General features: G+C 53.2%; 1 protein-coding gene and 1 long non-coding RNA gene across 7 annotated transcripts in view; one reads left to right on the top strand and one right to left on the bottom strand.

The window, feature by feature from the left end:
* Nucleotides 1-26,782, top strand: part of WT1 (WT1 transcription factor) — an 82,710-nt gene that overhangs the window by 40,068 nt on the left and 15,860 nt on the right. For 2 of the 6 annotated variants that reach the window (XM_063397951.1, XM_063397952.1), the window contains exons 1-4: nt 8,281-8,818; nt 13,025-13,147; nt 13,360-13,462; nt 19,373-19,450. In XM_063397951.1, coding sequence (XP_063254021.1) covers nt 8,428-8,818; nt 13,025-13,147; nt 13,360-13,462; nt 19,373-19,450 — 695 coding nt within the window. In that variant the 5' untranslated portion in view covers nt 8,281-8,427. Of the gene's footprint in view, nt 1-7,107; nt 7,230-8,086; nt 8,819-13,024; nt 13,148-13,359; nt 13,463-19,372; nt 19,451-26,782 lie in introns of those variants that run through there. The other 4 variants (XM_063397955.1, XM_063397953.1, XM_063397954.1 and 1 more) reach the window with 4 other exon arrangements.
* Nucleotides 6,115-8,074, bottom strand: LOC134550969 (uncharacterized). Its single transcript, XR_010080492.1, has 3 exons — nt 7,729-8,074; nt 6,511-7,209; nt 6,115-6,253 (listed from the first exon to the last, which is right to left on the bottom strand). It is a non-coding gene; the product is annotated as an uncharacterized LOC134550969 (long non-coding RNA).

Genomic DNA, 26,782 nt, shown 5'->3' on the forward strand with positions numbered 1-26,782 from the left:
CAGGACCCAGCAATGTGCACTCACAGCCCAGAAAGCCAAATGTGCCCTGGGCTGCATCCAGAGCACCATGGGCAGCAGGGCAAGGGAGGGGATCCTGCCCTGCTCTGCTCTGCTCTGCTGTGCTCTGCTCTGCTCTACTCTGCTCTGCTCTGGTGAGATCCCACCCAGAGCTCTGCATCCAGCTCTGGGGCACCCAACAAGAAAAGGGCACAGACCTGCTGGCCTGAGTCCAGAGAAGGCCACAAAGATGCTCAGAGGACTGGAGCACCTCTTCTGTGAAGACAGGCTGAGAACTTGGGTTATTCAGCCTGGAGAAGAGGAAGGTCTGGGGGACCTGCCATCAGGTTTCCAGTGCCTAAAGGGGCTACAAGAGAGCTGGAGAGTGACTTTTCACAAGGGCCCAAAGAAGCAGAATATGGGGGAAATGTTCACACTGACAGAGGACAGAGTTAGATTGGTTATTAGAAAGAAATTCTTTACTGTGAGGGTGGTGAGGCCCTGACACAGGTTGCCCAGAGAAGCTGTGTCTGCCCCATTCCAGAAAGGGTTTAGGGCCATGTGCTTGGAGTAACCTCGTGGGCTGGAAGGTATCCTGCCCATGCAAGGAAGTTTAGGACAACATCATCTTTATGGCCATTTCCAACCCAAAACATTCTATGATTCTAAATATTGCTAAGAACTCAGTTTTGAAAGTGTACCAAATCCAATGTCTGCTTTGGTCCTGTGATCTTTCACAGTTTTGAACTGTGGAAGCCCTGAATTTTGAAGAAAATCACACAGAAATGTGATGTTTTTCATGCAAGTTCATCCACAAATAAATAAAAAAAATCTTGTGGAGATAGTCCTTCTTTGAAATATCTTCTAATTTAATTTAATATTTATTATCTCATGGTTTCATGATTAACTCTGTATCATTAGGTACATAACTTGTACATTCTGAGATCTATCTAATGTCACCAAAGGAAAAAGAGTAAATCATTTAGATCTGGAACAGTGATCACAATAGAAGTTTCATTTGCAAAGGATTTATGGGGACTTGAAGTGAGTATTATGTTTTGAATAAATGCACCATTGACCAGTATCAGATTTCCATAGGCTTTATCTTGTTTTTCCTAAGCAACTGCTCATAAACTTTTTTAATATCTTGACTAGCATGATGGTGCTACTTGCAAATCTGTTCATAGAGCTATTAATCTATGATACTGCAATCTAGAGAAAGGAATCACACTTACTTGCTCATTCCTTTCACTATTTCATTTAAAAACCATAAATAACAAGTTGACTGGGTTCCTTTGTGCTTCTTTCTTTCTGACTAGTATGTGATAAATATATCAGGAAAGGTTTGTCAAGACATCACAAAGCAGGTCTTAGTTCCGATCTGACCTTTATTGAACTCTGCTTTCATGTAATAGGAAGAAAAACAAGTGGTAGATTTGATCAGTCTGCACCCATGACTCAACAGCTACAGCAAACCCTCGGTGCTTTTCATTCCTGTGTCATAGCAGTGCTCAGATGAATTTAATGCAATCAAACAGACATAAAATCTGAAGGGAGAGGAATGTCCAGCATCTCATGAAGAAGAAATCTGACTTCTAAAGCAAGTTCAATACGTGGGTTCCCTCCTTCCTCTCCTTTCTTCTCCCACCTCTCCCTGCAGCTTCATATGTAGCTGTTCCTGCTCAGCTCATCTCAGCATGAGCTTGGTGGGACAGTGGCAGTGGGGACAGCAGAGGCTGCAGCTGGACAGTGACTGTCACAGATGTGAAAAGAGTGACAGCTGCAGCCCATCTGAATTGTATCTGACACTGTGGCTTCTGTCCCTGCTTGCAGCAGATCTCTCATGGGTTGATGCCCTGAAACCATGGACTTTTCAGATGACCTTTCACACTCATGTCCAGACCAGATATCTCACACCCACACATGGGAGATTTTGCCTGTAAACCTTCAGTTTGACCAAAAGCCACATTGAGTGGGAAGCCTCAGAATTAAGAACTGGGAAAACTCTGCTTTCAGTTGGGGCTACATTTTTGCTGTCTGTTGCTTCCAGCCATCCAGATGAGTAAAATTAGATTAAAATGAGATCCTCTACCTCGTGTGTATTGCTGCAATCCACACATATCAGTACGTGCAGTCCAGAGGGAGGAGACACACACACCTTCATGTAGCTGTGGTTACAGAGGACTGGGTTTGCTCAGTTTCTAAGGCAGCCAAAGGGCTGTGCTGGGGGCTGGGGGCAGTGGAATGTCTGCCCAGGCTGCGAAGGAGCCGTGGGTGTTGGCTGTGCTGTGCTGTGCTGCTGGGGCTGGGAGGAGGGACTTGCCATGTTGCAACAGCTCTCCAGCCCTGCCACCCCCTCACAGGTCACATCACTGACACATCACACAGAGCTGTGCTGCAAAATGCAACCATCTGCCTTTCTTTGCTTACCCAAGTCTCCAAGCACTCCAGAAATACTGCTGGATTCCCCCATTGTTCTGGCAAAACTGCTGTCACCTCTTCCATTTCTCTGGGGTGTGCAGAAGGTATTGAACAGAACTCAGGAGCTTTTGGTTCTCTTCTGCTTTAGGCATTAGGCACATTGCCCCCACTGCTCGTCTTCTGTGCTCACCAAACATTGTCAGGCAGAGGATGTACTGCGTGATACAACTCCTGGTGGCCTGACATCCTTAGGCACTCCTTTCAGTGGGAACACTTGCTCTACAGCACCCTTAGTCAGGGGCTTATATGGATGAATTCCTCTGAGGTGTGTGCAATGAACAAAACACAGTGAGAGGGAATTTAGGCCCTCAGCTAAGACAGACCCAGCTGCTGGAGCCCTCTTGTTTTCCACTGAGGACAACTGAATGAAGAGGGCATCTTCACACAGGGCTGCAAAAGAGCTTTGCAAGAACAAAGGGAGATTTGGACTTTGTTTTGTGCTGTTAAAGTGTGTTTATTAAAGAATTAAGTTGATAGATAAAAGGCATGGATGGTTAGTGTTTAGGAAAACATGTTCATGGCCAGCGTGTGAAGAAACTGCTAAAGGACAGTTCATCTTCTGTCCCTGTCCTGTAGTACCCTACAGCCAGTGAGACCTGAGGCTGCGGGTGCCTTTCCTTACCTGTGAGGTACCGAGGATACTGCAGTGTTTGTTGACTGCAGCTGGAGCCTTTCTAATTGTTTTGAATGTATAAATATTTGGTTTACATTTCCAGTATGTACCCATACTCAAGGAGAATGTCCCAGACGGCTCAAAGAATTCTTTGAGTTGGTGTCCATGCCAGGTATTGTTACTGATGTGTTTATGTATTATTACACTTGGAGTTCAGTGTGCCTTTACAGTGGCATCCTCATGCCACTACCTGGGAGTAATTAATTGCTTAAGTCTCAGTTACCAGACAGCCATTTATAATGCACTACATTTTAGAATATTTTTATTTTCTCCCTCCGAAATAATAATTTTATTACCTTCAAAGCCATTAGCGGCAATGCCAAGAACTGAGCATATTACCTAAGAGGGTTTTTTCCCCAAAATTTCTTTTGAGTGTAAGCACAAAACATCTATAAAAATTCTATGTAATAGTTTTAGGTGCTCCATAAGTACATCCCATTGTATATCTAAGACTTTAAAAACGTCACATACTCCAGATCTGAAAGATGTTACCGATACCCAGCTTTCCATGAACTCCTATTCACCAGAACCCCGCCGAGGGCGGGACACACGGGGATGCTTTATGGCCCCATACAGCTCGATGATTTACACCGAGCCTCATCCTAGCAGCACGCTAATAAATTTCCCGGAGCCCGCGTGGTGCCTCGCTCCGGGCCCAGCCTGGGCGCTGCAGCGGCACCGCCCGGGGCGGGCCGGGCGCGGGGCGGCCTCGGGGCCCCGCAGGTGCGGGAGGCGGAGCGGGGCCGCCCCCCGGGTTGAACGCGGGGTCAGGGCCGCCGTCCCGGCGGGGCTGGGCCGGCCCGGGCCCATCAATTTCCCGTGCTCGGTGCCTGCGTCCCGGCGCGGCACTAATGCGGAACAAATTGAGACATATCCTCTCCGTAATTAGTTCCAGCGCTTCCAAGATTTACGGTACAATAATGGCCCGAGCCCGGCCGGCGGGGCCCGGCCCGCTGCCCGCCGCCGCTGCTCGGCGGTCTCGGCGCTGGGGAGGCTGCCCTGGCGGAGCGGGGGAAGGGCCGGGGCGAAGGGAGCTGTGCAGGAGCCCGCGGGGACTGTTCGCCATCTCCGCAGCCGCCCGGCGGCGTCCCCGCCTCGGAGGGACCGCAGCGCCCGGCCCGGCAGTGCCCCGCTCCCGTCAGCTACGGGGAGAGGTCACGCATCTTTGCTTCTCTGAGTATCAAAAAACCTCTTTTACCCTCGGGGAATAAACAAAATGTCCTCTGCGCGGCTCGAAAGCTTTCCAGTGCCCACTTCAGCCCGCACAGGAAAGGCTGGTCCCGCCTTGCCAGCGGCTCCAGGCTCCCGTGGCGCTGGCAGAGCTCGGCAGCGAGAAATGAGAGATTGGGCCCGCCGCGATGAGTTCCTGAGTTCCTGCCCCTCTGCCCCCTGCGCTCCTGGAGATACTTCGCAGCTTTGTTTCTGCTGCTCTTGGCACTTAAATAATCAAACTCTGATCAGCTCTCTGAGTGAAAGGAGACAGATCCCCCTGCGTGCTGTGAGCGGTGTGAGCAGAGGGGAAGGGCTGGGGATTTATCTCTGTTTCAGTCTCGCCCACCTACGAACCGAGGGGGGATCGTTTAGGAGTTTAGTAAGAATTACCGAGCCTTTAATTGGTTAGCACGGCAAAGGGAAAACCGTCTGGGGAGGTGCCGCGCGATGCTCAGGTTGAAGCAGGTTCCTGAGCTCTTTTTTCTCGGGATCGAGTGAGACTGTCACTAGAATAATCCCCCTCCAGCTATTGTTTAACCTGGCAGAGCATGCCTTCTAGCACAATCGAAGACCGAGCGTTATCAGGAATTACCATAGCTATGGAACAGAAGGCAATGAACGAAGCCTGTCAGAGTTTTGGATCCGGCCGTGTTTGGAGGGGACGGGGCAAAATGTTCCGGACCGCCTGGGTCTGGACCCCGATATGGGAGATGCTGTTCCTGAACGGCCATCCCCTCGGCCATTGCTTTCAACTGGGCACCCAAGCCCGGACGCGGGCGCCCGGCGTGCCAGACCACATTTACTCCAGAATGTGACTGGAATCGGGGTCAGGATCTCTGGGGAAGAGGCGGGCTAATGCCTCCTTCAAAGAGGGAGCAGCTCCTCTCGGCGTGCCGTGCGCCCCCGAGGGGAGCTGCTGCCAGCGCTCCCGGCCTGTGCTAGATGAGCGCAGCGGGGCGGGAGATTTGTCTCTCCCTGGGGCTGGCTAGGCGGGAACAGCTGAGGAAAGCTGCGCTGGCCGTTTCTCAAAAGTCTTCAGCCCATCCCGAGGCAGAAGGGTCTGGGCTTTCCTCCCCGTCCTCAGGCTCCGCCGCTGAGGATTTGTCCCGGGCCGCCGCCGGATGCGCTCAGAGCCCCGCGCGGCTGAGGCGGCCCGGGGGACGCAGGTGCCGGTGCACGGTGCAGCTCCGGGGAACCCCAGCCCCGCCGCAGCCGCGGGGAGGAAGGACGAGCTAATGGCCAAAGGGTCATCTTGTTTCACTGGTGGAAAGTGCGAGAGGGGAAGGTTTGGAAAGGCTTTGGCAGTTCTTCCTCCCAGGTGGAATAATGCAGTGCTAAGCGATCAAGAAAACATTTTCCCCCTTTAAAGATGATTTATCAAGCTAGGTTATTTCAAGAAAAGCGGAAACCCCCATGCTAGCTCGAAAAACAGCCCACTATGGGAAACGCATTTTCTGTTTTCTCCTAGAGAGCTCCGGTTTTAATGGGAAATTAAATACCCCGCTTAGGCTGGCCAAGGACTTCCATTCCTGTATGTACCGTGTCCATCGCAGAGCCGGCGATCATAGAACCGACCACAAAATCGTTTATGTTGTGAAAGACTTTTAAGGTACCGAGTTCAACCAACCTCGTGTGTCGGTCCGTCACAGAAACGAGCAAAGCCAGCAGCAGCCCCCTCCCCATCCCGCAGCTCCCCGCAGTCCCGGGCAGGGGGTGACCGCGGAGTGCGGGAGCCCCGGTGCGGCGGGAGCGGGAGGAAGAGCGGGAGCCGGAGCCCGCGGTGTCAGCAAGGTCAGCGGGATCCCCCTGCACGGGCACGGGCTGCCTGCACAAGCGCCGTCCGAGGGTGCTTCAGTTTGCCGTGGACTCTGAAGTGGCACGTTCTGTAAACTTAGAGGATATTTAATATCAGCAAAAATAACGAACAAATCTTTCTCACTTAAGTTACACGTGGATTTTTGTAATAAATAGATGTATGCGCTAAAAGAGAGATTTTAAAAGGGAATTATCTGAAATCATTTGTGAAAAAATAATTTCGTTAATAACAAAACCCGATCGTTCCGACTAATTAGTTTTAAGACAAAATGAAATTATGCTTGGCTACTCCAATAACGACTTATTTAAATTTCTTTTGTTGTACCAGTTACCCTTTGAATCTTAAAACATCGCTTCAAGGTTGGCGATGTTTACGGTAACCTTTGGTGCCGCGAGGGAAAGGAGATCCCGAGGTGTACACCGGGAGACGGGGGGCTCGGAGTGTCGTGCGGCAGGTGAACCTTGGCGGCTCTGTCGCTGCTGTCGCTGCCGAGGACCGTGAGGGTGCGGGCTGAGCGCCGCGGCGGCGTCTGCGGGCGGTGGCCCCGGCGGCGTTTGCGGTGCCGCGGTTCTAATAGCGGCCGGTGACAATGGGCAAGGGACAGGTGCGACCCCGCGGACTCCGCGGGTACCGTGAGCCGGCAGCTGCCCCACTCCTGCTTGTAGAAGCAGCATCCCCCGCCCCCGGGTGATTATTCATTCGTAGTTCTGCAGGAGGGAGGCAGGATTCCCCTCCTTGCCTTCGGAGAGAGCGCGTCCTTCCCGCGGCAGGTACCGCCGAGTCCCGCGGGGCTCTGCCACCAGCCCCGGCGCTTCCTGGCTGGGCAGTCGGTCTAGGTGGGCTCCTGGCCCGCCAGAATCAAGGCAGCTCCCGCTGCCGGGGCCGACCCCACCCCTGCCGTGTCTCCTGGGAGGAAGGACGGCCCGGGGATAATGTGTAAGGTCCCCTCGGGGGCCCTCCGGCCGCCGCCCCCGGGATGGACGCTGAGGACCCGCTGTCCAGGAGGCTGGGGAGGAAAGAGGCTCCGGGCCTTCCTGGGAGCAGTGCCAGGTGAATCTCCCAAAAGCAGGTTACTCACAGCGCTGCTGTCCTCCCCCGCCCGCCCAGCTGCTTCCCTCCCCTCACACACAGGCAGGTCGGAGGGACAGGGATGGGGTCCGGCACACTCCGGCCCCGGGCCCCTTGCAAAGAGCGCCCATCCCTCCCCTCGCCGGCGGAGCCCTCGGTACCCCGGCCCGGCCAGCCCTGGGCGACGTGCGCGGCCTGCGCCTCTAGGGACAGGGAGCGCCCGGGCTGCGGGGCAGGCAGCTCGCACGCCGCAGGAGCTCATGGAGACGCCGGTTCCTCCCGTAGCGGGAGAGCCACCTGGAAAGACACTTTCCCCTCTCAGGAACGGGGTCCGCCCGCCCCGGGTCGTGTCACTTCCCCTGGTTCCTGCAAGGGCGGAGGCTTCCCCGCGTGGTCCCCAGGGCCTGAGACCTCGGCGCCCTCGGGAATCCCCACGGACATGCACGGAGCTGGCGGGGGAAGTCAGCCAGCACGTACTTACTGGCCACCTGGATCCCTCTAACAGTGCTGCAAGTCTCTCCTAAAGCGGAGGAACGTTAGGGTGAGATTTAGTGGCGCTTGCACCACAAGAAGGGTGGGAGTGGTGTGTAGGGGAGATATATTCTCCCACAGCCACATCTCCCCCTCCATCCCCGGCTCTCCTGTGTCTCCCCTCCCCCCCGCGCGTCTGGTCCGGCTGGGTTCAGCAGAGCGGGCCGTGGGCAGCCCCTCGGCGGAGGTTGTGTGAATGGAGGATCGGCGTGGCTGACTCCTCCTCCCCTGCGAGCGCCTCTATTTGAGCTTTGCAAAGTTGAGGGTGAGCAGGCATCCGAGGTGAGGCGTGCGCGGAGGCTGTGCCCCCCTAGCTCGGACAGGCGGACATTCGTACAGACAGACACACGCACACGCGCGGACACACAGACACACGCGCACCGCACCCTGCCCTGCGCTGCGAGGTGGTGAAAGCCCGGAGGCGATCCTGGAGAACAACCTTTCCCTGTCGCTGCTGCCGGCTCCCGCAGGGCTGGACCCGGGGAGCTGCGTCCCGGAGCAAACTTCTCCCAAAGGGCTGAGCTCGCCGGCCTGGTGCCTGCAGCCGGAGCCGGCCTCCGGCTTGGCGGGCAGGGGCCAGGTGTCCTGGAACAAGTGCGGCCCGGGGGGAGACTGGCTGCCCGGCGGCAGGCAGAAGGTCTGCGAGCAGATGGGCTCCGACGTCCGAGACCTCAACGCGCTGCTGCCCTCCGTGCCCTCCCTGCCGGGCAACAGCAACTGCACCATGCCGGTGAGCAGCGCTGCGCAGTGGGCGCCCGTCCTGGACTTTCCCCCGGGGGCCTCCTACGGCTCGCTGGGGCCGCACTCCTTCATCAAGCAGGAGCCGAGCTGGAACGGATCGGACCCGCACGAGGAGCAGTATCTGAGCGCCTTCACCGTCCACTTCTCCGGCCAGTTCACGGGCACGGCCGGGGCTTGCCGCTACGGGCCCTTCGGCGCCCCTCCGCCCAGCCAGCCGCCCTCGGGCCAGGCTCGGATGTTCCCCAACGGGCCCTACCTGCCCAACTGCTTGGAGAGCCAGCAAGCCATCCGCAACCAGGGTAAGGGCCGCGCTGCCGGGAGCCCGGGCTCGGGGGGCGGCCCCCGGAGGCGCCCGCTCAGCCCCGCAGGGCCGCGCCTGATGTAAACACCGAGCCCAGTCTTTCTCCGCGGCAGCCGAGCCGGGTTAGGCGAGCCAGCCCTCCCGTGCCTCCCTTCCCTCCCTTGCGGCAGCCACGTCGCTCCCGGGAGCTTTAGGAGCCACGAGTTGCTCGCCCCCCACCCCTCCTATGGGGCAGCGGATGCAGCGAGCGGCTCTGCCAGGCGGGCTGGAGCCCCCCGGCCCCCTCCCCGGGTTGGAGCAGCCTCTCGCCTTCACAAAGGTTTGTTCGGGCCGGAGACAGCACAAGTCCTGGAACGGAGCTGGGGCCCGTGGCCCGAGACAACTCCCTCTGCATATCTCGGGGGTAATGGGGTGGTGGCGGGGGTGAACCCCCAAACTTCCTCCTGAATCCGAAAAGCGCTGTCCGCACGCCAGTGTTTTCAAGCCCCTTGTCGAATTCACCTCGGGAGGGCTGAATATCCCAGGGCTGGAATGCACAAGCAGGGGCGACTCCTCCTTTCTTGTCCGCATCTCTGCGGCCGGGGCCGGCTGCTCTGTAGCTCCCTGCGGTCCCCGTGTTCGCACCGCCCTGAGAGCTCCCGCGGGTTGAACGGCAGGGCAGTGGGTCATCCGCGGGTGGCACCGGGGTCAGCATCTAATCCTTTTGCTCCGAGTGCCTGCAGTATAAACATTTGCGGGTGCGAACGCGAGGAAGAAAGGAAAAGGGAGACAGGAAAAGTGTGCAGAGAACTTGTATGAGACTTTTCGGGTCTCGTTCCCCCTCCTTCAGCTGGCCCCGGAGTGGCGGTGTGCCCTGGTTTGCCCCGCACTGCCCGGCCCCGGGCGCGGCGCCGGGGGGAATTTGACCGAAGGGAGTCGGGCAGCCGAGGCGCCGCGGCTCGGGGGATCGGCAGAGTGTGCATCCTGCTGGAGTGGGATGAGCGGCCTCGGTGTCTCTGCTTTTAGCGTGGGGTTCCCCGCACCCAGCCCGCAGCTCGGGATTGCTGTGCCCCGCGGGTGTAATCGCGGACCCGCCACAGAGGGGCTGGGACCGACCGTCCCGGAGGGCCCCGGGCGATTCGGGCTGCAGGGCGAGGGGCAGGCCGCCGACGGGTGGCCCGATGCCCGGGCCATGTTTGCCCGAGGGGCAGGGGTTGTTCGGCAGCGCGGCAGCGCACGGGCCTCCCCCGGGCAGTGCCGGGTCGCGGTCCCGGTGCCACCGCGCTGCTGCCTTCGACGCCTGCACCCTGCCCCGAGGGCTCGCCCTGGCTCCAACGTGGGAAACAGCAGAGCGGGGCTCCTGGGCCGTGCTGCCGATCCCGGCTGGGAAAATGGGCTACATCCCTGGAGCTGGGGAGAGGCTCGGCCGCGCCGAGGCCCCGGGGCCGCTCCGTGCCCCGCGGGGTCCCAGCTCCAGCTGCGGGACGGGAGAGGAGCGGCCCAGAGCCCGCCGAGATTCTGACGGGGACTTTTGAAAGACATCTGAAAGGATTTCAGACATCGGAGGGGATTTATAATCGCTGGGTGGAAATAGCAACGAGAAAGTGGAGAGAAGGGCGAGGGAGATAAATTGGAGTTAGCGAGGGACAAAATAGCTGCGACCCCGCACTATCCTGACGTCGGGTTTACCCACCCCGAGGAGAAACGGAGCATTTAAAGCCCCAAGACACGGAGCCCACACTGGGCTCTCCTGGGGCCCGGCGCCCCGCGGGCCCTGCTCGGCCTGCGGCACCCGCGGCACCTGTGCGGGCCGAGAGCCGGCACGGACCCCTCCGCACAGCCCGAGCGTCCAGGCCCGGCAGGAGCCCGGGGACGGCGCCGTGGCGGGGAGCAGGGGCCGTGTCCCGGCTCCCTCCCCTGCTCCACTAGGCCGGGCTGCCTCGCCGCGGGGCGGGTGGGGGGGGTCCCTTTAGCTTGGGGCTGCCGTCCACACGAGCAGCCCTGGGGCTTAGCCACAACTGCTTTCGGAGACACGCAGAGAGAGGGCTCCTTCCTCCTTCGGTACGGAGAAATTCGGCAAAGGGAAGGGTGTTTGCTGCTTTTTTTTTTTTTTTTTTTTTTTTTTTTTTTTTTTTTTTTTTTTTTGTGGATGGATAAAATGTTCCTGCTTTGGCTCTCCTCAAGGTTGAACTCGTTTTTGTTTTTTTTTAGACGGTTCCTCCGACCGTGGGAAAGACGCTACCTTGGCTCTGCGATGACATTTCTGCCAAATCTAGAATGGGGTGGGGGGTAGGAAACTAAGGCTTTGAAACCTCTGCCCAATTTTCCTCTTCTCTTTTGCCTGCCTCTTTCATCCAGCTGGGCTCCTCCAACAACTGGATGCCTCCAGCGGGCCCCGTTCTCCAGCAGATGTACAACTTTCAATTATTTTCAGCACAGTTTAATCAGGCCTAGTTCTGATAACGCCCTAATTAAAGAGACCTCACTATCGGCAGCTCGGTTCAGAACTCAACTTTCTTATCACATTCCTGAAGCTTTGGGTCAGGCAACACCGGAAAATGCGGCCAAAACCTCGTCGTGCTCCGAGCTGAGTTTTGAAGGTCACCGAAACTCTGTGGCTGGCCAAAAGTAACGTAGAAAGTGTCAGTGTTTTCTGAAAGTTAAAAAAGAGACAGAGGGAAACGGGGAAAGGGAGTTGAAGGGTGAGCCTCTACCCTGAGGGCTGAGGGAGGAGATAAGGAGCGAGAAACAGCTGTGGGATGGGAGCCCGTGAGGTACCGGCCTGTCAACGCTGCCCGCGTCACCGCGAAAGGAGCTCTGCTCGTAGGGTCAGGGGGACGTGGGGGACATTTGGCCGGGAACAAGGCAGTCCCACTCCTCTCCCAGCCCCGCAGTCTCAGGGCCGACTTAAAATCACCTCGAAGGCGGAGGTTTTAAAGTCTTCTGGAATATTTTCATTCCTCCTGTGGCTCCCTCCGTTTCTCCCGCTCAGCCGCGTAGGTCAGTGAAGCCCTCTACTGTCTCTGGACCCATCCTGTCAGCAGAGAGAATAAAACAGAGAAGCAACATTCGAATCCCTTTGCTGCCTCTCCATTTTATTCTCTCTGAAATCCGCCGTGGTTACGGATCGTTGGTGAAGCAGAGACCGGCCCAGGGCCGAGCTGGCATCGAAAGGGAGCTGAGACAGGCGTCCGAAAACAACTCCGAGTGCTCCCTCTCGGCTGGCAAAATCCCTCTCCAGCCACACACTCCATCCGGACGGGTCCGTGAGGGATGTCCGTGCTGGAATAAGCGGGTTCAGGGAGATTAGTGTGAGGGAGACAGCGCTCGTAGTCCCTTCGGTTTCTTTACCCTGCTCGCGTCGGACTTTTTGTTTTGTTTTGTTGGGTTTTTGTTTTGATTGAGGGTTTTTTTTGTTTGTTTTTCTTGGTTTTAGGGTTTTTTTTAAGAGTGACTCTCGGAGGAGCTTGGTTCTCGGGGTAAATGCTGATGAGCCGAGAAGCCACTGAGATAATATTACTTTGTAATTACTTTTTTAGCTGGAGTTGTTTAGCCAGCTCCAAGTCATTAATGAAAGTTGGTGTCCAAGCACCTGATTTACGATTCTGTGCCGGCCCGGGGTCAGCAGAGGTGGTCTCTTTCCATCTGAATCTGCTCGGTGTAGGAAACAAAATAGGCTGTTTATTATTTTGGAGAGCAATTTTCGCTGAAAGGAGGAGTTTTATTTTTGCACGTAACATTCCGCCTCTTTATTGCAGACTCTTCAGAAAGCCGCTCTTAACAAAATAAAAAAAGCGCAAGATTAAAGGGTAACTTCTAAATTGGAAGCGCCAGATGAGCACACTGAGCAGATGGGAATCTTCCTCTTTTAATATGAGCAACAATTAACGAAAACATCCTTTTTATTACCGAAGCCGATCCGTTCTCTTTAAACACGAACGACACTTCCGACTTTCCGCGCCTCGGCGCTGGCTCGGCGCGGCTCTCCTCTCAGAGAGAGATGTGCGAGTGCCGAGGGGGCGGTGGCAGAGGGGACGGAGGGGCTCGGGGAGCCTGGCCCTGTCCTTGTCCCCAGCGTGGGCAGCCGCCCCTGGGGGATCGGCGCCGTGCCACAGACGCGAAGCATTCGGAGCCCGCGGTGCGGGCGGTGCGTGGCCGTGGGCCCCTGTCGCTCGCCACGGCTCGGAGGAGGCTCCTGCTAACCCCGCTGTGCTCTCTCCGCCAGGTTACAGCACCGTGGCCTTTGACGGGACCCCCAGCTACGGCCACACGCCGTCCCACCCCGCAGCTCAGTTCACCAACCACTCCTTCAAACACGAGGACCCCATCAGCCAGCAGCCCTCCCTAGGTAATTTCTGCCTCCGCGGGGCTCCGCACCGCAGGGCTCTGTCGGGCGGCTGGCACCCCGCAGGGACCCGCCCCAAGCCCCCGCAGGCCCGGCACAGAGCTGGAGCTGCCCGGTGCTGGAGGACGGGACCCTGGGAACCCCTGTTCAGCGCAGGGCAAGCGGAGGGGTGGCCGCTCGCCCCGAGGGTTAACTCTGTGCTGCTCTCTCCGCAGGGGACCAGCAGTACTCGGTGCCTCCCCCGGTGTACGGCTGTCACACGCCGACCGACAGCTGCACGGGCAGCCAGGCGCTGCTCCTCCGGACGCCCTACAACAGGTACCCCGGCCGGCACGGAGCTTTGCCTGCGCTCTGATGAGCGGTTGTTGCTGGGACGCGCTCTCTCCCCCGCATGCCGTTCAAACTGCTTCTCCTTTATGCAAGGAAACAGATTTATTCTTTCTCTTCTCAAAATACAAAACAACCAAAACCCCATAAACCAAAACCAAACCAAAACAAAAGAACCCAAACAAAAGAACCCCCACAAAACACAACCAACCAAAACCATACCCCAAAAAAGGAAGATTCACACGTAAAAGCCAAACCATACCAAGACAAAACCACCCCAACCCCCCCCAACAAACACACAAGCAAACGCCAACAAAAAGAAACCAACCCCCCCTCCAAAAATAAAAAACCCGAACAAAACGACATCCCCAAACCCCCACAAAACGAAAAATAGATGCCGCTCCTTCCGTCGCGGGCCCCGCTGTGTCTCGGAGGTTTCCCGGGCCGGCTCGCCCTCCCGAGCCCGGCACCGGCAGAGCATCCCGCCGGGGCCGGGCACGGGTCGGGAGAGCCGCGCTCCGGCAGCAGGTGCCGGCCGCCTCTGGGAAACGGGGCCGGGCTGCCCGCACTCCTTGGGGCTGTCCCCTAGCCAGCCAGGGCTGTGGATTTGTGGTTCGCCCTTAACCGCAGAGAGGGGAAGCGCCTGGGGCAGCCCGGCTGAGCTGCAGGGCCCCACGCGTCCTCTCCGGTCCTGACTCTAGGGGATCCCGCAGCCCCGGAGCTCTTCCCCGAGGCCAGGAAGGTGTGGGAGTGCTGGCTAGTGAGCAGCAGCCATGGGCAGAGCATGGTACAGGCGATTAAACTCCAGCTCCGTCCAAGGGCTTCGTCTTGCAGGCCAAGAGCCGTTCCGATGGCTCCTAGGAGTGATGGGAACTGGCCTGCAGGGAGGTTATTTATTGAAATCGGGGCAATAAACCTATCGGATTTGCTTGCTGGGAGAAAGGTGCGTCTGGAGCTTTGCTGCAAGCAAAGAAATGTCTTTGCCAATAGACGGGCCCATGGCAAGCGCGGCTTCCCGGTTTTTGTTTTTTTTTTTTCGGTCTGGCATGGGGGCTGGGCTTTGGAGTTTTACAACGTGTTTAGTGAGTAAAAGAAGTTCCCCAAAATTTATTCCTCAACTTTTTGTGAACTTGGAGCCAGTCCCGTATCTTGGAGTTGCTAAGTAACTCTCGCACACAAAACAATGTGCCTTGCGAAGGAAGCCGCGAGCGGCTCCTCTTGTAGGCCGGTTCTATCATCTCAGATTAATCGACACTGGACGTGACACAACAAAATTCTGTCACTTCCAGAAGCCACTTCGCTAATGAAAGTGAGTTGACGTCAAGGGAAGGAGGGAATGAGGTAATGAAGGAAGGAAAGAAGCCTATCCAGAGAGATTAGCGTGCAGAATAATTGGCGGGGCGAACTCCTGCGCTGAAGTGACCGAGATTGCTCGCCGCGCAGGGAAATCTATAAATATGATTTGCAGGAGGCTTGGAGAGGGCAGCTCCGAGCGGCCGCGGGCAGCCACCGCCTTCCCCATGGCCCCGGGGCTCGCCCTCGCCCCGCTCCTGGAAGCGGCAGCACCTGGAGGTGTGATTGCGATAGGAGAAGGCTGATAGTGTCGAGAGCTGTGTCTTCCATGGGCCTCCTCTGAGGCAGGGGTGAGCGCAGAGCTCGCTTCCCTAACGCGGCCACCTCCCGCCCAGCGCCTGGGGACCCGCACCCGGCGCGAGTGGGCAGCGCTGTGCCACGGGGGCCGAGTTCCTCCCGGTCTCAGCCTTGATCCTGCCCTGCTCCCCGGGAGGTTTACGGCTCACTCCAGTAAGATAAGGATTTAAGCCTTTAAGGCTCACAGGAGCCAATCCTGATGTGTGGGGGTGTAAGCGAGGCAGAGCTTGTTCCACGCCGAGGGCAGTCCCAGCTGTACAAAGGCTGCTCCCGCAGCAGGGCCCGCACAGGTTGCTGAGCTCGATGCGGCCTCTCCTTGTCCCCTACCGAACACGTTCAAATCCGCCTGGAAAGTGTGTTCAGGAAAGTGCATGAGTCGTTATGGTACAGAAACGGGCTGGACTCATTTGCCACATGGCCGGTGCCCTGAAAACTTCCGCACAGTCCTTATCCATATTTATCTTGATTTGGCAAAATCGTGATTTTTTTTTTTTAATTTATTTTTTTTTTCTCCCACCAATACCGTATTTATTCGGCACCTCGTCCTCGAAGGTTTCTTCCGCGTTTCGTAGTTCAGGTCAACTTGCTGCGCGGAGGGCTCAGAGAGCGCCCCGGGGATGGCGCTCAGCCCCGGAGCGGGGGCTCTGTCCTTCCTCGCACTGGCTGCGGACGGCGGGCGCTCCCGTTCGCCTTTAGCAGTGGAGAGGGCGGCATGTGGCTGAGGAGACGAGCCCGGGAACGGGAGGTGTTGTTGCCCTGTCCCCGGCGGGACGCGGCGGCCGGGGGTTCCCTGCATCGCCTCCTCTCTGCGTGTCCCGGGACGCCGAGCAGCGCTGGTTTGTGGTCCCTCGCTCACTCACCCTAGCCGAGGCTGCGCCTCGCAGCGCCTCTCAGGGACAGTCGTTCCTCCGTCACCCCCGTCCCGGATCCGCCGCGTCCAACAGGACCCGAGGGAGGGGTGATGCTTCGGCGGGCGGAGGTGGAGGGAGAGGGCAGAGGGACAGGATGCAGAGGGAGTCACCTCCACCTGATGCTCTCGCTTCCCCCTCACCGCCATCTCTCCAGCTGGGTGCGAGGGACCCTTCCGGCTCCCCCACTCTCCGCGGAGCGCGGCCCCAGCCCGACGTCGGGCCGGGTCGCGAGTGGGCGTGGGCAGGAGGGTCCGGCCCGTCTGCAGTGCGGAGGCACTCGGGGCACAAGAGCTTCGCCTTCTTTCCAGTACCGCGACTAAGTCGGGAAGAAAGAAATGGTTGAAAGATCGTAATTCTTAGGCTGGAAGCAAAACTATCTCTGAAATCTCTCGCCCCGGCCACTACTTGCTCTCTGTTTATGGCCCGGCCCTCTGCGCTTCCCCCTGCCTGTGGCTGGTAGCTGGACACGGGCGACAAACCCGCGCAGATCGCAGGCGAGCGTTTGTGGGTCCATTAAAAATGGTGATGTGAACTTTTCTACCTCGCGCTGTTTAGTGTAGTAAACATGCTCGATGTTGAAAATTTACTGTGAGTCACACTTGCAAAGACTTTAAAAGTGGAGGAGTCTCGGTTCAGATTATAGCTCTTTCTGTGCAGAGGTCAAGAACTCGGTAATACTGCAGTGCAGGCCAAAACAAACTCTATATGATCTACTACTGGTTTCCTTTTAAGTTCCCTTTTTGCTCAGCGTTGACTTCCTTTTATTCCACTCCAACTTACATTAATCCCTGTTGTAGAAATGTTTCCCCCCCTTCCTCTCGTTTCTCTTTAAAAGCATCTTTGTAATGAAAATAAGTTATTTTTAGTGTCTTCTTTGTGGCCGCTCGAAGGGCCAAGGATTCAGATTGGAATCAGCCAGGCATATCCCTGGAGACCTTGCTTTCCTCCTCCTCATGCAAACCCCATCCAAAGCCGAGATTTTGAGAGGAGCTGTTGGTTCCATGAGATCATCTCATGGTACTGTCAATAATAAACCATGGCAAGGCGTAAATGGCGTTAGGGACGTCCTGTTCTCTGTCACATATCAGATGTGAGATGTTTAATCCGAGCCACTGCCCGCTGGGGCAGGCGGGGCAGCTCTTATCTCCGGGCTCAAGGGGCGCGAAGCACGGCGGTGCCCACCTGCCGCCCGCCCCGGGCTGATTCAGCCAAAGCTCCGGCAGTCCCGGCTTTTTCGAGATCAGAACCTCGCAGCTCCGTGGCTCAGCACAGAAATTTCTCCCCTTGGCCGCTGCCGGCCGCAGAGATGGCACAGGACCCACCTGCAGCCCGTGGGAGGGGATGCGGTGCTGCTCCGCGGGCATCCCGGTGCCCGGGTGTGCCACACCCGGGGCGTGCCCGGTCCGAAACGCGGCGCGGCCCGGCCCCGGCGCAGGACGGCGGCTCCGGGTGCTGTGGGGCCCGGGGCCGGGCACCTGCTCCCCCACACTCGGTCCCTGCTCCCACCCCCAGCAGTAGCAGGACAAGGGGGGGCGAGGGCTGAGGGTCTCTCCTGGGGCGCCCCGCTCAGGAGACACCAAACGGGGCAGAGCAGGGTTTAGCGCAAATAGCGGAGTTCAGCTCCCATCCCTCTCCCAGGGCTTCCCACGGCGCCCAGCCTGCCCGAAAGCCGCCCGGGGCTCCCTTCGGAGGCTGAAGCCAGCTCGGGCTCCGGCGGGGAGCCTCGGCCGGCGCTGCAGAGCCGGGAGCGGGGCGCGGCCGGAGCGCATTGGGCCGGTCGGGCACCCGGAGAGCGGCGGCGGCGCCGGGGCGCGGGCACCGCGCTGCTCCCGGGGCGCCTCGTCTTGGACACTGTCACCCACGGGCCGCATGGAATACAGTGGCTGCGAGCTGTGACAAGATGAATAAGTGTATTGCTTTATGAAAAAGCAAAGGAGGGAAAAAAGTGGATATTGTGGGGGAGGCTCTTATAAATGAACTGTCAAGCGAAAGAAAGTTAAAGGGAAATCTCCTGCTGTAAATGCATCGGGCGGGCACTTCTAATAAAAATCAGGGTCCTGGAGGAATTAATTACAGCAGCATTACAGGAAGAATTCGTGGAATTGCAAAACGTAGTTGGCACAGACCAGCACGGACTGCTATTGCAAATGGGGAAACTGCAGGAGAGTTTAACAATTCTTGAGCTGATATGCAGGACATTGTAGTAGCATAATAGTACTTCAGACACACTAATGAATAATAGTGTCCAGTGATACTGACAAATGATATTACGCATACTTCGAGATTGAAGTCACTTAATTTGTTTTTATATGCAAAAGCTTCCCACTGGATTCTGGCTTTTTTTAGGTCGCTTCTACCTGCCACAAAGTTTAAAAAAAAAAAAAAAAAAAAAAAAAAAAAAAAAAAAAAAAAAAAAAAGAATACCGTCTCCTAATAACAAAATGATATAAATTCACAGCGCAAATCCAGCGAATTTAGGTGTAATTAATCAGCAGGGAGAGTTGCGTTTGTTGTGGGCGGCAGTTCCCCGCATCAATCACTCCACCCGCCTGAGGGGCCGGGGGCTCTCCCCGCGCCCTCCGGGCCGGCGGGAGCTGCGCTGCGGGGAGAGCCCGGGGCGGGGGAGCCTGCCCGGGCCGCGGCACCTTCCCGGCCCCGTGGGGACCGGTGCTGCCAGGAGAGCGCTCCCGGGGCTCCGCGGGGCTCAGTGCCCGCCTCCCGCCGCCCCGCCCCGCGGCCGCGCTGCCCGCGTTTGCCGCTCCGAGCGGGGAGCGGAGCCGGGGAAGCGGCGGCTGCAGCCCTCGCCGGGCACCGGCGGGGAGAGGGCCTGCTCCAGCGGAGAGCTCCGTTTATCGCTCAGCCACTCCATTTTTCTCCTGCTTGTCAAGCCCCTCTATGTAGCAACATCCATCACGAGTCACGATAGCTGTTTCACTCCATTACCCACGTGGTCTCTCACACTCCTGGTTAAAATAGTTAACAGATTTGATTTTTTGAAGCAAACAATCATTTGCGTTACCCCGCCGGGGTGCTTATATTCGTTTCATTCATTTCAATGTGTCAATATCGGATACCATTTTTCGGGAAGGAAAAAGTTTTTTGTTTGTATTTCCAGCTCTTTATCAATCATCAGGCTTGCAGATTCAAAGTGTCTTTTCAAGCCACAGATTTCTTTTTCTTTTATTTCCTTTTTTTTTTTAAATTCATAATGCATCAATAAAATAAATTCACTTTCTACTATTTTATATTTAAAACAAAAGAAATTGTTTCTATTCTGATATTTTTGGTTTTTATTTGATAGCTGCAATTTTAGTTCTAATTCTACATCTTTTCACCACAGTGACAATTTATACCAGATGACCTCACAGCTTGAATGCATGACATGGAATCAAATGAACTTGGGATCCACACTGAAAGGGTAAGGAGCTTTGTTCTCTTCTAACCTGTTGTCCTAGTGAAGCTGCATAACGGAGCTAACTTTATCTTGGATTTTATAATTTGAATCCGCTCACTTGCACGAAAAAAATTACTGTCCTGTTCTGGGAGCGGCTCATCACCTGGCGGTAGCTTGCCGTGGTTTGGTGTCCTTGCCGCAGCCCGAGCAGAGGGTCGAGGTGCCGGCTGGCCGTGCCACGGAGCCCAGCGCTGGCTGTGTCAGGGGCTCCGGTGGCACGGGCAGGGCAGGGCAGGGCAGGGCAGGGCAGGGCTGGGCTGTGCCCACTCCCGGTGCCTGGGCCCCTCCCGGAGGGGCAGCCGTGGCCACTTCGCTCTCTCCTCCTTGAGCCGTCGCCCCTTCCTACCATCCCTCTTCCCTTCCTCTGCCTTCGCCAGGCCCTGCGTCCTGTGTCCCGGCCCGGCCGCCTCCCGGCTTCCTTCCTGCGGCCATTGTCGCCCTCCCACCTGCCGGGAAGAGGCTCCGGCCCGCCTCCCCCGCGGGCTTCCTGCGGCCGGGCGGGCAGGAAGGCTCCGAGGCGCCGCGGGGCCCCGCCGGGGTGGCGGCCGCTGCGGGCCGGGCAGCGCTCCGGTGCCTCCCTCTCCGCACCCACCGTGCCCGCTGCCTCCGCCGCTGCTGCTAGGGCTGGGCATCCCCCAGGGCACCCGGGGCCGGAGCGGCACCCGCGGGCTGCGGCGCTGCCGCTTCGTCACCTCGGTCCGTCCGCGGTGGCTGCCGTGAGCGCCGGGGCCACCTTTTGATCTCAGCCAGGGGAAAGCCCCAGATTGCCTGCTGTGCTCAGAGTAGATAATTCACTGCTCCCAGGAGATAATTGGCTCTGAAAACTCCCCCACCGAGGGCAGGTATTGCCAACTTTGGGATGTTCTCAGTGTCCAAGCATGTGCAGTCTCAAGGGAGCAGCAGGAGAGGCTGAAAAAAGCTTGCACAGATCTGTGCTTTCATGTAGCTGTCCATAGACGTGAAAATCTTGTTCAAGATGGGCTTTGTGTACGCTGCTGTACTGCAATAAAGGAAAAAAATACTCTGGGTCTCCTTGTAGCTCATAAACCAATGGTGTTTGAAGGTTAGAGGGAGTAGTGTAGTAAACTGTGTATTGAAGTGAACAAGGGAATTGAGCCCGAGGAAATCCCTCAAGGAGCTTTCTTCTGGTTAGAGGAGACCCCAGAATCCTTCAGTTGTGTACATTTCACTGTCTTTGCTGCTGATCCCCTCTTTTTAAAGGCTATTTCCTACTTTTCTTCCATAAGTTTTCTTATTTCCTCTTGAAACTGTACCCTTTAAAGATCAGTCATTGCAATATTAGACACTGTTTTGTCTCTTCTGAAGAAAATATCCTGCAAAATGGAGAAACACATCAACCTTGACTGAGGTCCAAGTTATTAAAGCAAGGAAGAGGTTATTCTTTGGGGAAGTCAGTAAAAAAAAAAGTCACAATAGAAATATTAAAGGAGTACTGAACAAAATAAATGGCTTCTTACTTGTCCAGGAGTCAGATTGTTAGCAGTGTAAAGTATGTGACCTAGGATGCATGAAAAGGGGGAAAGAATCAAGATGAATGATCTATGGTAAAACAAAGCTGGAAGTTTTGGTATAGGCCAAGATTGTAGAATCTGTGGAAAATCAGTGCTAGACATAGCCTCATCACTGGTAATATGAGCCAAAATAGTTATCTGTCTTTTCTGGCTGAGAGTTACAATACACAGTACCTCCAATCTCTGTTGCCATGAACATAAGGTATTCTTCCCAAGATTTACATCTTTAAAATATATGAACTGTTCATAAGTGATTCCCAGGCGTTTAGTGTTTCAGATGCTTTTCTCAATCTCGTAGTTGTAATTTAAGAATTTTGGAGTCAATCTTCCTGTTGAAATATGGAGCTTCTAGATTCTGTCCAATGATGACAGGCCTGTTTAGCTCCTTGCCTGCAGTTCTCCCCAGCACTTCTTCCTGGCTTCAGTGAGACTTTTGTACATTATGAGAAGGAAGAAAACGTTGGCAGTAAGTTCTGCAAATAGTTAGAGAACTCTACAGTTATATAAAACTTATGGGTTTATACTTGACAGCAGACCAGGTCAGTAGCTTGTTTTTCTGTGTTCGTGTTCAGCATAAGTTTAACACACTGAAATGAAGCTTTTGTAGTGCAATTTAGGTAGAGTTAGTAGGCAGTTTCTGTGCTGAATTGTCTAGAAGAGCATCCTGGTTCTAGCTCCTTATAATCTCACCAATGTTTGAGTGATCAGCTCCAGAGTCTCCTGAACCCAGATTAAAAGTCTGAAATTGGACAAAGAATACTGTCAGGTGGCCAAAGCTGTGTCCTTTCCAGTCATGGTGAAAATCATTCCCGTTGAGTTGCAAGTTGCAAGCTCATGAACTGGCTTCTAAACCCTTGAATGATTTTATCTACTCAGAGCCTGCATCAGCCTGAGCTTTAAGCTTTAGGGCTATGGAAGTCTGTTTTTCGTGAATGCTTTCTCCTTCATGGATATTTTAATGTTGGATATTGGAACTGACAGCAAGAGGTTTATGTGTATCAATGCAGTTTGTTCTGAGCACTTTCAGTAGGTGTAAGCATGAGGAATCTGTGGAAGGCATGGCCTGAGAGAAAGGCAGAGGTGGGCAGTAAAAGATATGGAACAGAGATCCTGGCCAGCCACTGCTAAATGGTGAAGAGAGACACCTGAAGTGAGCTGAGATGTTGTCTTCAGCAGAGTACAGCACCGTGATGGACTGGCAGGGGAGGTGGAGAGTGGTGTTAGCAGGGAAGCAGATAGAAAAGGCTGCAGCCATGAGTTCTAGAGATTTCTACTCGCTGGCAAACCAAAAGCTTGTCTTATGGCCCAAGATGACCTTCCCTCTGCCAAGAGCTGTCCCTTGAGAAGAAGACAACCCGCTACTGCTACCATACAGTTCAAGAGACTTGAATCTGCATTTTAGATTTTCACTTGGGTTCTGAATTCAAAATTGATTGGGCTCTGATTGAGCTCAAGTTGTTCTTACAACTCAAGTGAGAGGAGTGCTATGTGAGCTTGTGTGTGTTAATTGTGTTGCTTGTTTGTCCAGGCATCCCCCTGTCACCTTCTGAACTTTGGGGGGACCAGAGAGAAGGCTGGCTTGTCTGTGAGCTGTCTCACAAACTGGCAGCTTCTAGCATCTGAGAGGAAAGCTTCATTGTCAAGGCAGTGAACCTCACTGTGGGACTGGATTTTATCTCCTCAGACTGCTTGCTGATGATTTGTTCCTGGTTTGTGGTATTTTGTTTGGAGCTGCTGGGACCAGATTTATTCTGTTGCAGGAAAGTTAGTGGGTCCAGACATCTCAAAATTAATGTCCCATATTACTGGACACTTTTGCCATTGGTTTCTGTCCTTTGTATTTTTGTGTTGCTTTTTCATTTGTCCAGTATGAAAAACACTGCTTCCTTCCACAGCAGTTCTAGAGGAAGATCTCAGGGCTATAAACCCCTCCTTTATATTTTGACGAGTTAAGTGCAAAAGTGACAGGGAAATAGCTGATACCAAGCAGGAAGTGATACAGCATGGTAGACAAGAAGTGTAGCTGAATTCCCAACAGCAAGACTCAATTTAATTGTCTCTTCAGCTGCTCGAGTCAAATGCTTTGATCCATATTTCTAACAGTCATCTGAAATCAGGCATAGAACCAGACAACATTTTGGTTTTCCCCTTTTGGTTTTGCTTGGATATTAAACACTCAGCATGTTCCATGGAAATTGGCATTTATTGCTGTTTTCTCAGGCTCACTGTAAGGAATATTAGGTATGATCTCTGTAGAACAGTATTAAAACCACATCTCAAACAAGGCAGTGAAAACCTTTCTTGTTTAGGAGTGTTTTTTAAAGGTTTTCTGTTTAGCTTTGATGGTACTATTAGTAAAATTTGGAGGTGAAAGACTTGAGTTTAGTTCCTCAGTCAAGATGAGCTGGAAATGGACAATAACCTCCAGTCTCTAATATGGAATTTATCCTTTCCCACCAACAGCTGACAGCCTCTTTCTGAAAGGAAGGGTTTGGTGAAATCCTGATTCCACTCAGGTCGATGGGAAAAAATCCCAAACCAAAGAAAAACTGTTGAAGTTAGAAACACAAGGGTCCCCTGAAAATTTAGAGCCTTCCTTTCATTAGCCAGCTGATTCTCCATTGAGGATGGCAGAAGGGCTCAAATCTGTGAAATCACATTTTTTAATATTCCTTTGCTTTGGAAAGGGCAAAAAAAAAAAAAAAAAAAAGTAGCTTCATACTCCATCCTTCATAATAGTATTAGACAAAAACCAGGCAGAAACAAAATCTTCTATATAACTAATCAGGATCTTTTTCTGTCTCCATACATGTTTTTCCCAGGGTGCTAGGATGGTAAATATTTTAGCAGAGGGAATTAACTCTACTTCTCTTCCTTTATGTTCTGTTATCAATGGGACTAGCCCACACCCTCACTTTGCCTCATTTTTGGCTCTGTTTCTAAACCCTAAAATTCCTGTTCCTGCAGTGAAACACAATTAAATTGAAGCTTAATGTGGTGCCTGTTTTATGTAATCTTGCTTTCTGGCTTTTTTTAATTCTTCCAAGTCTGAATCTCATGAATCAATGTGTATTCACATTTCATCTGAAATTTTCTAGCTCTCCTCAGTGTGCCCTAAAGCTTCCCTTTTTCGGTTTATGAAATAATAATAAAAGCTTAATTCTTCAGATTAAGTTGTAGCTGCTTTATACATTAGACAGGCAATTTCAGTTTTACAAAGTAAAAATGGTGTGAGAGAGAAATTGCAGCTTGATTATTTTTTAAATATTCAGATTAGAATGTCATCTTTTATGAGGTTTTTTTTTTATAACCACTTAGATTGATACAACTCTCTAAAGCTGTTCTGTTTTTCATCACACATTCTCATCTGTAAACCCTTCATTTTTATTAATCTCTGTACAATCTGTACAACTCTGAGATTAATCATTTTAAAAGAGCTACTCTGCGAGTGTTAAGGATTTGCTGGGCTAATGGTAAATGCAAGTGCTTCTAAATACTCCACAGCACAGAGCTCTTCCTTTGTAAGTATCAGCCTTTGTTTCCCAGTTATCTAGAATTACATTTTATGGCTGTGTTTCCAGGTCTGACTGCCTAGACCAAGAGGACAAAATACACTGAGTCCTTTTTTCACCAGCTAACCCAAACTCTAAATATTCATAGTCCATTTCTGTCTTTGAGCAGTTCTGATTGAAGTTAAAAGGGAGTTATATACTTACAAATAATGGCAGAGCTGGATATGAGGCCAAATCCTTCAGTCCTTGCTCAAACAAAAAATTGTATTGGATCCTGGCAGGGCAGTTTGGCTGCATCTGGTCTTGCTTAGTTTGAGCCCTTTTAAGACCTGTGGAGGGATCAGTCTAGTGTCTCTCCTAAGTGTGATACTGGGCCTTACTGGGGATTCTTTCTGACTTTTGTTCTTCTTTGGTTAATTCAGCTGAGATTATAAGGCATTGTCTCTTTGCTTACTTAAACACAGAGTGCCTGACTAGAAAAGATGAAAGTTAAAGACCATCCTACCCTCTGGAAATTTCCATTTAGTTAATGTACTGCAGGTATAAATTCACCAGTTACTTGTATTCCTCGTATATGTGGCATTGTATCTGCTCATCATCTCTTGCATACAATAAAGCAGGTGTTTGAGTTTAATAATGGATTTAGATTTGTATCTGTTCTTCTATCCCTGCCTTTATTATGGTGTATAAACTGCAGCCATATGAAACAAGCCAACTGTGCCAGCTGTGATGTACTTTGTGGCATAAATCATGGTAAAGCATGGAGTAAAGAGGCTGGAAGAGAAAGAACTCTATTTCCCCACAAGGTTACCATGGATGCAGGGTGAAGGCTGAGCTTCAAGAGAGCAACAGAGTAGGGGCAGTTTGTGACAACTCCTCCTTCAGTGTTCCAGTTTCCCACTGACTGGAAAGAGTATCCACCTGTTAATTTCTATCTCCCCAAAGGTCAGATTATTCCACAGTGCTCCATAAAGTATAAATAGTGTTTTAACCAAGAAATCTCTCATGATCCATTTTGCTGTCAGCAGCCATATGGCCATGCTGAGTACCAGCCAATGCTGATGGAAATGTGCCCAATGTAAAATGGGAAATAAGACTCCTGGTTATTAAAGCATCTCTCCTAGGGAGCTGGCTAAAGACTTAGTATATCATGGGTCAAGGGGCTCAGAAAACAAGTTTTAATCTTCATGGCTTTAGAGTTGTATGTGCAGTTTTAGTGAAGTATAACTAGAAATAAGGGGAGGAAAAGGCTGGCTGTTGAGGATGGCTTCCCAACTGTGCAATAAAAAGTGAGATGGAGATCATCTGGAAGATACCTCTCATTCATAGAGCCATTCCTTAGGGCACAGACAGGGTCTTTGTTCTGCCTCTTGTTCCTAGGAGGAATTATTACAAAGACCAGAACTTACTGGTCTTTGCAAAAAAGGTTATCACTGAAAGATGAAAACCATGAGAATTTGGAGGAAAAGTGGGGCTGTGTTTTATGGTATAAGATTTTACTACGTACTCCTGCTTCTCCTTCTAAAGTTTCTGTCCTGGGAATTCTTATCTGCCTTTGTGTCTGTTGTTTATTGTAGTGTTTAAGGTTGTTAGGACAGGCGTGAAGGGGAGGTTACACTCAGGGTGACCAGTGCTGAAGTTCACATTGACCCTTGATTTACTGCTGTGCTACAGGTCAGCAACAGCTTCTGCTGCAGAACTGCCTCCTTATCAATGGTGGTTCTCATTCCATTCCTGTTTCAAAATGCTCTGTGTAATTTGTGATCAACATGGGTGTCACCGTGGGCTGGGGATTTCAACACCCCTCTCCCCAGCTTTTTCTTTTTTTTTTTTACATGTAAAGACTTACTGCCCTTGAGCAGAGAGGAAAATTTGATGATGGTGAGGAATCTGTGCTGATCAAATGGTGATAGCAAATAGTAATTTGTTACTTGAATTAGGCTGCAAAAGACTGCTTGTGGGCTCTGGGCAGAGAGAAAACCCTATTTATATGGTGCATATCTACAGCATAGTTTAATCCATTAAAATCAGCTAATGGTATCTTCTTTATCTGTTATTACAGATATTACTGCAGAACAGAGATCCTTTCTTGCCACCCCTCCATAACTTATTTCATTATGATCACCTGAAAACTGAATTAAAATTGAAATAAGCAGAGCATACCTTCCCAAAAGATGTTTGCTTTGATTTGAGCAGGCAGGTGGAGCCAGGATTTGAAGTTGGCTCTGCAGAGTAGTGGAAGAGCTGACCTC

This window comes from Prinia subflava, chromosome 5 (assembly GCF_021018805.1).
Source record: "Prinia subflava isolate CZ2003 ecotype Zambia chromosome 5, Cam_Psub_1.2, whole genome shotgun sequence".
NCBI classification, from domain to species: Eukaryota; Metazoa; Chordata; class Aves; order Passeriformes; family Cisticolidae; genus Prinia; species Prinia subflava.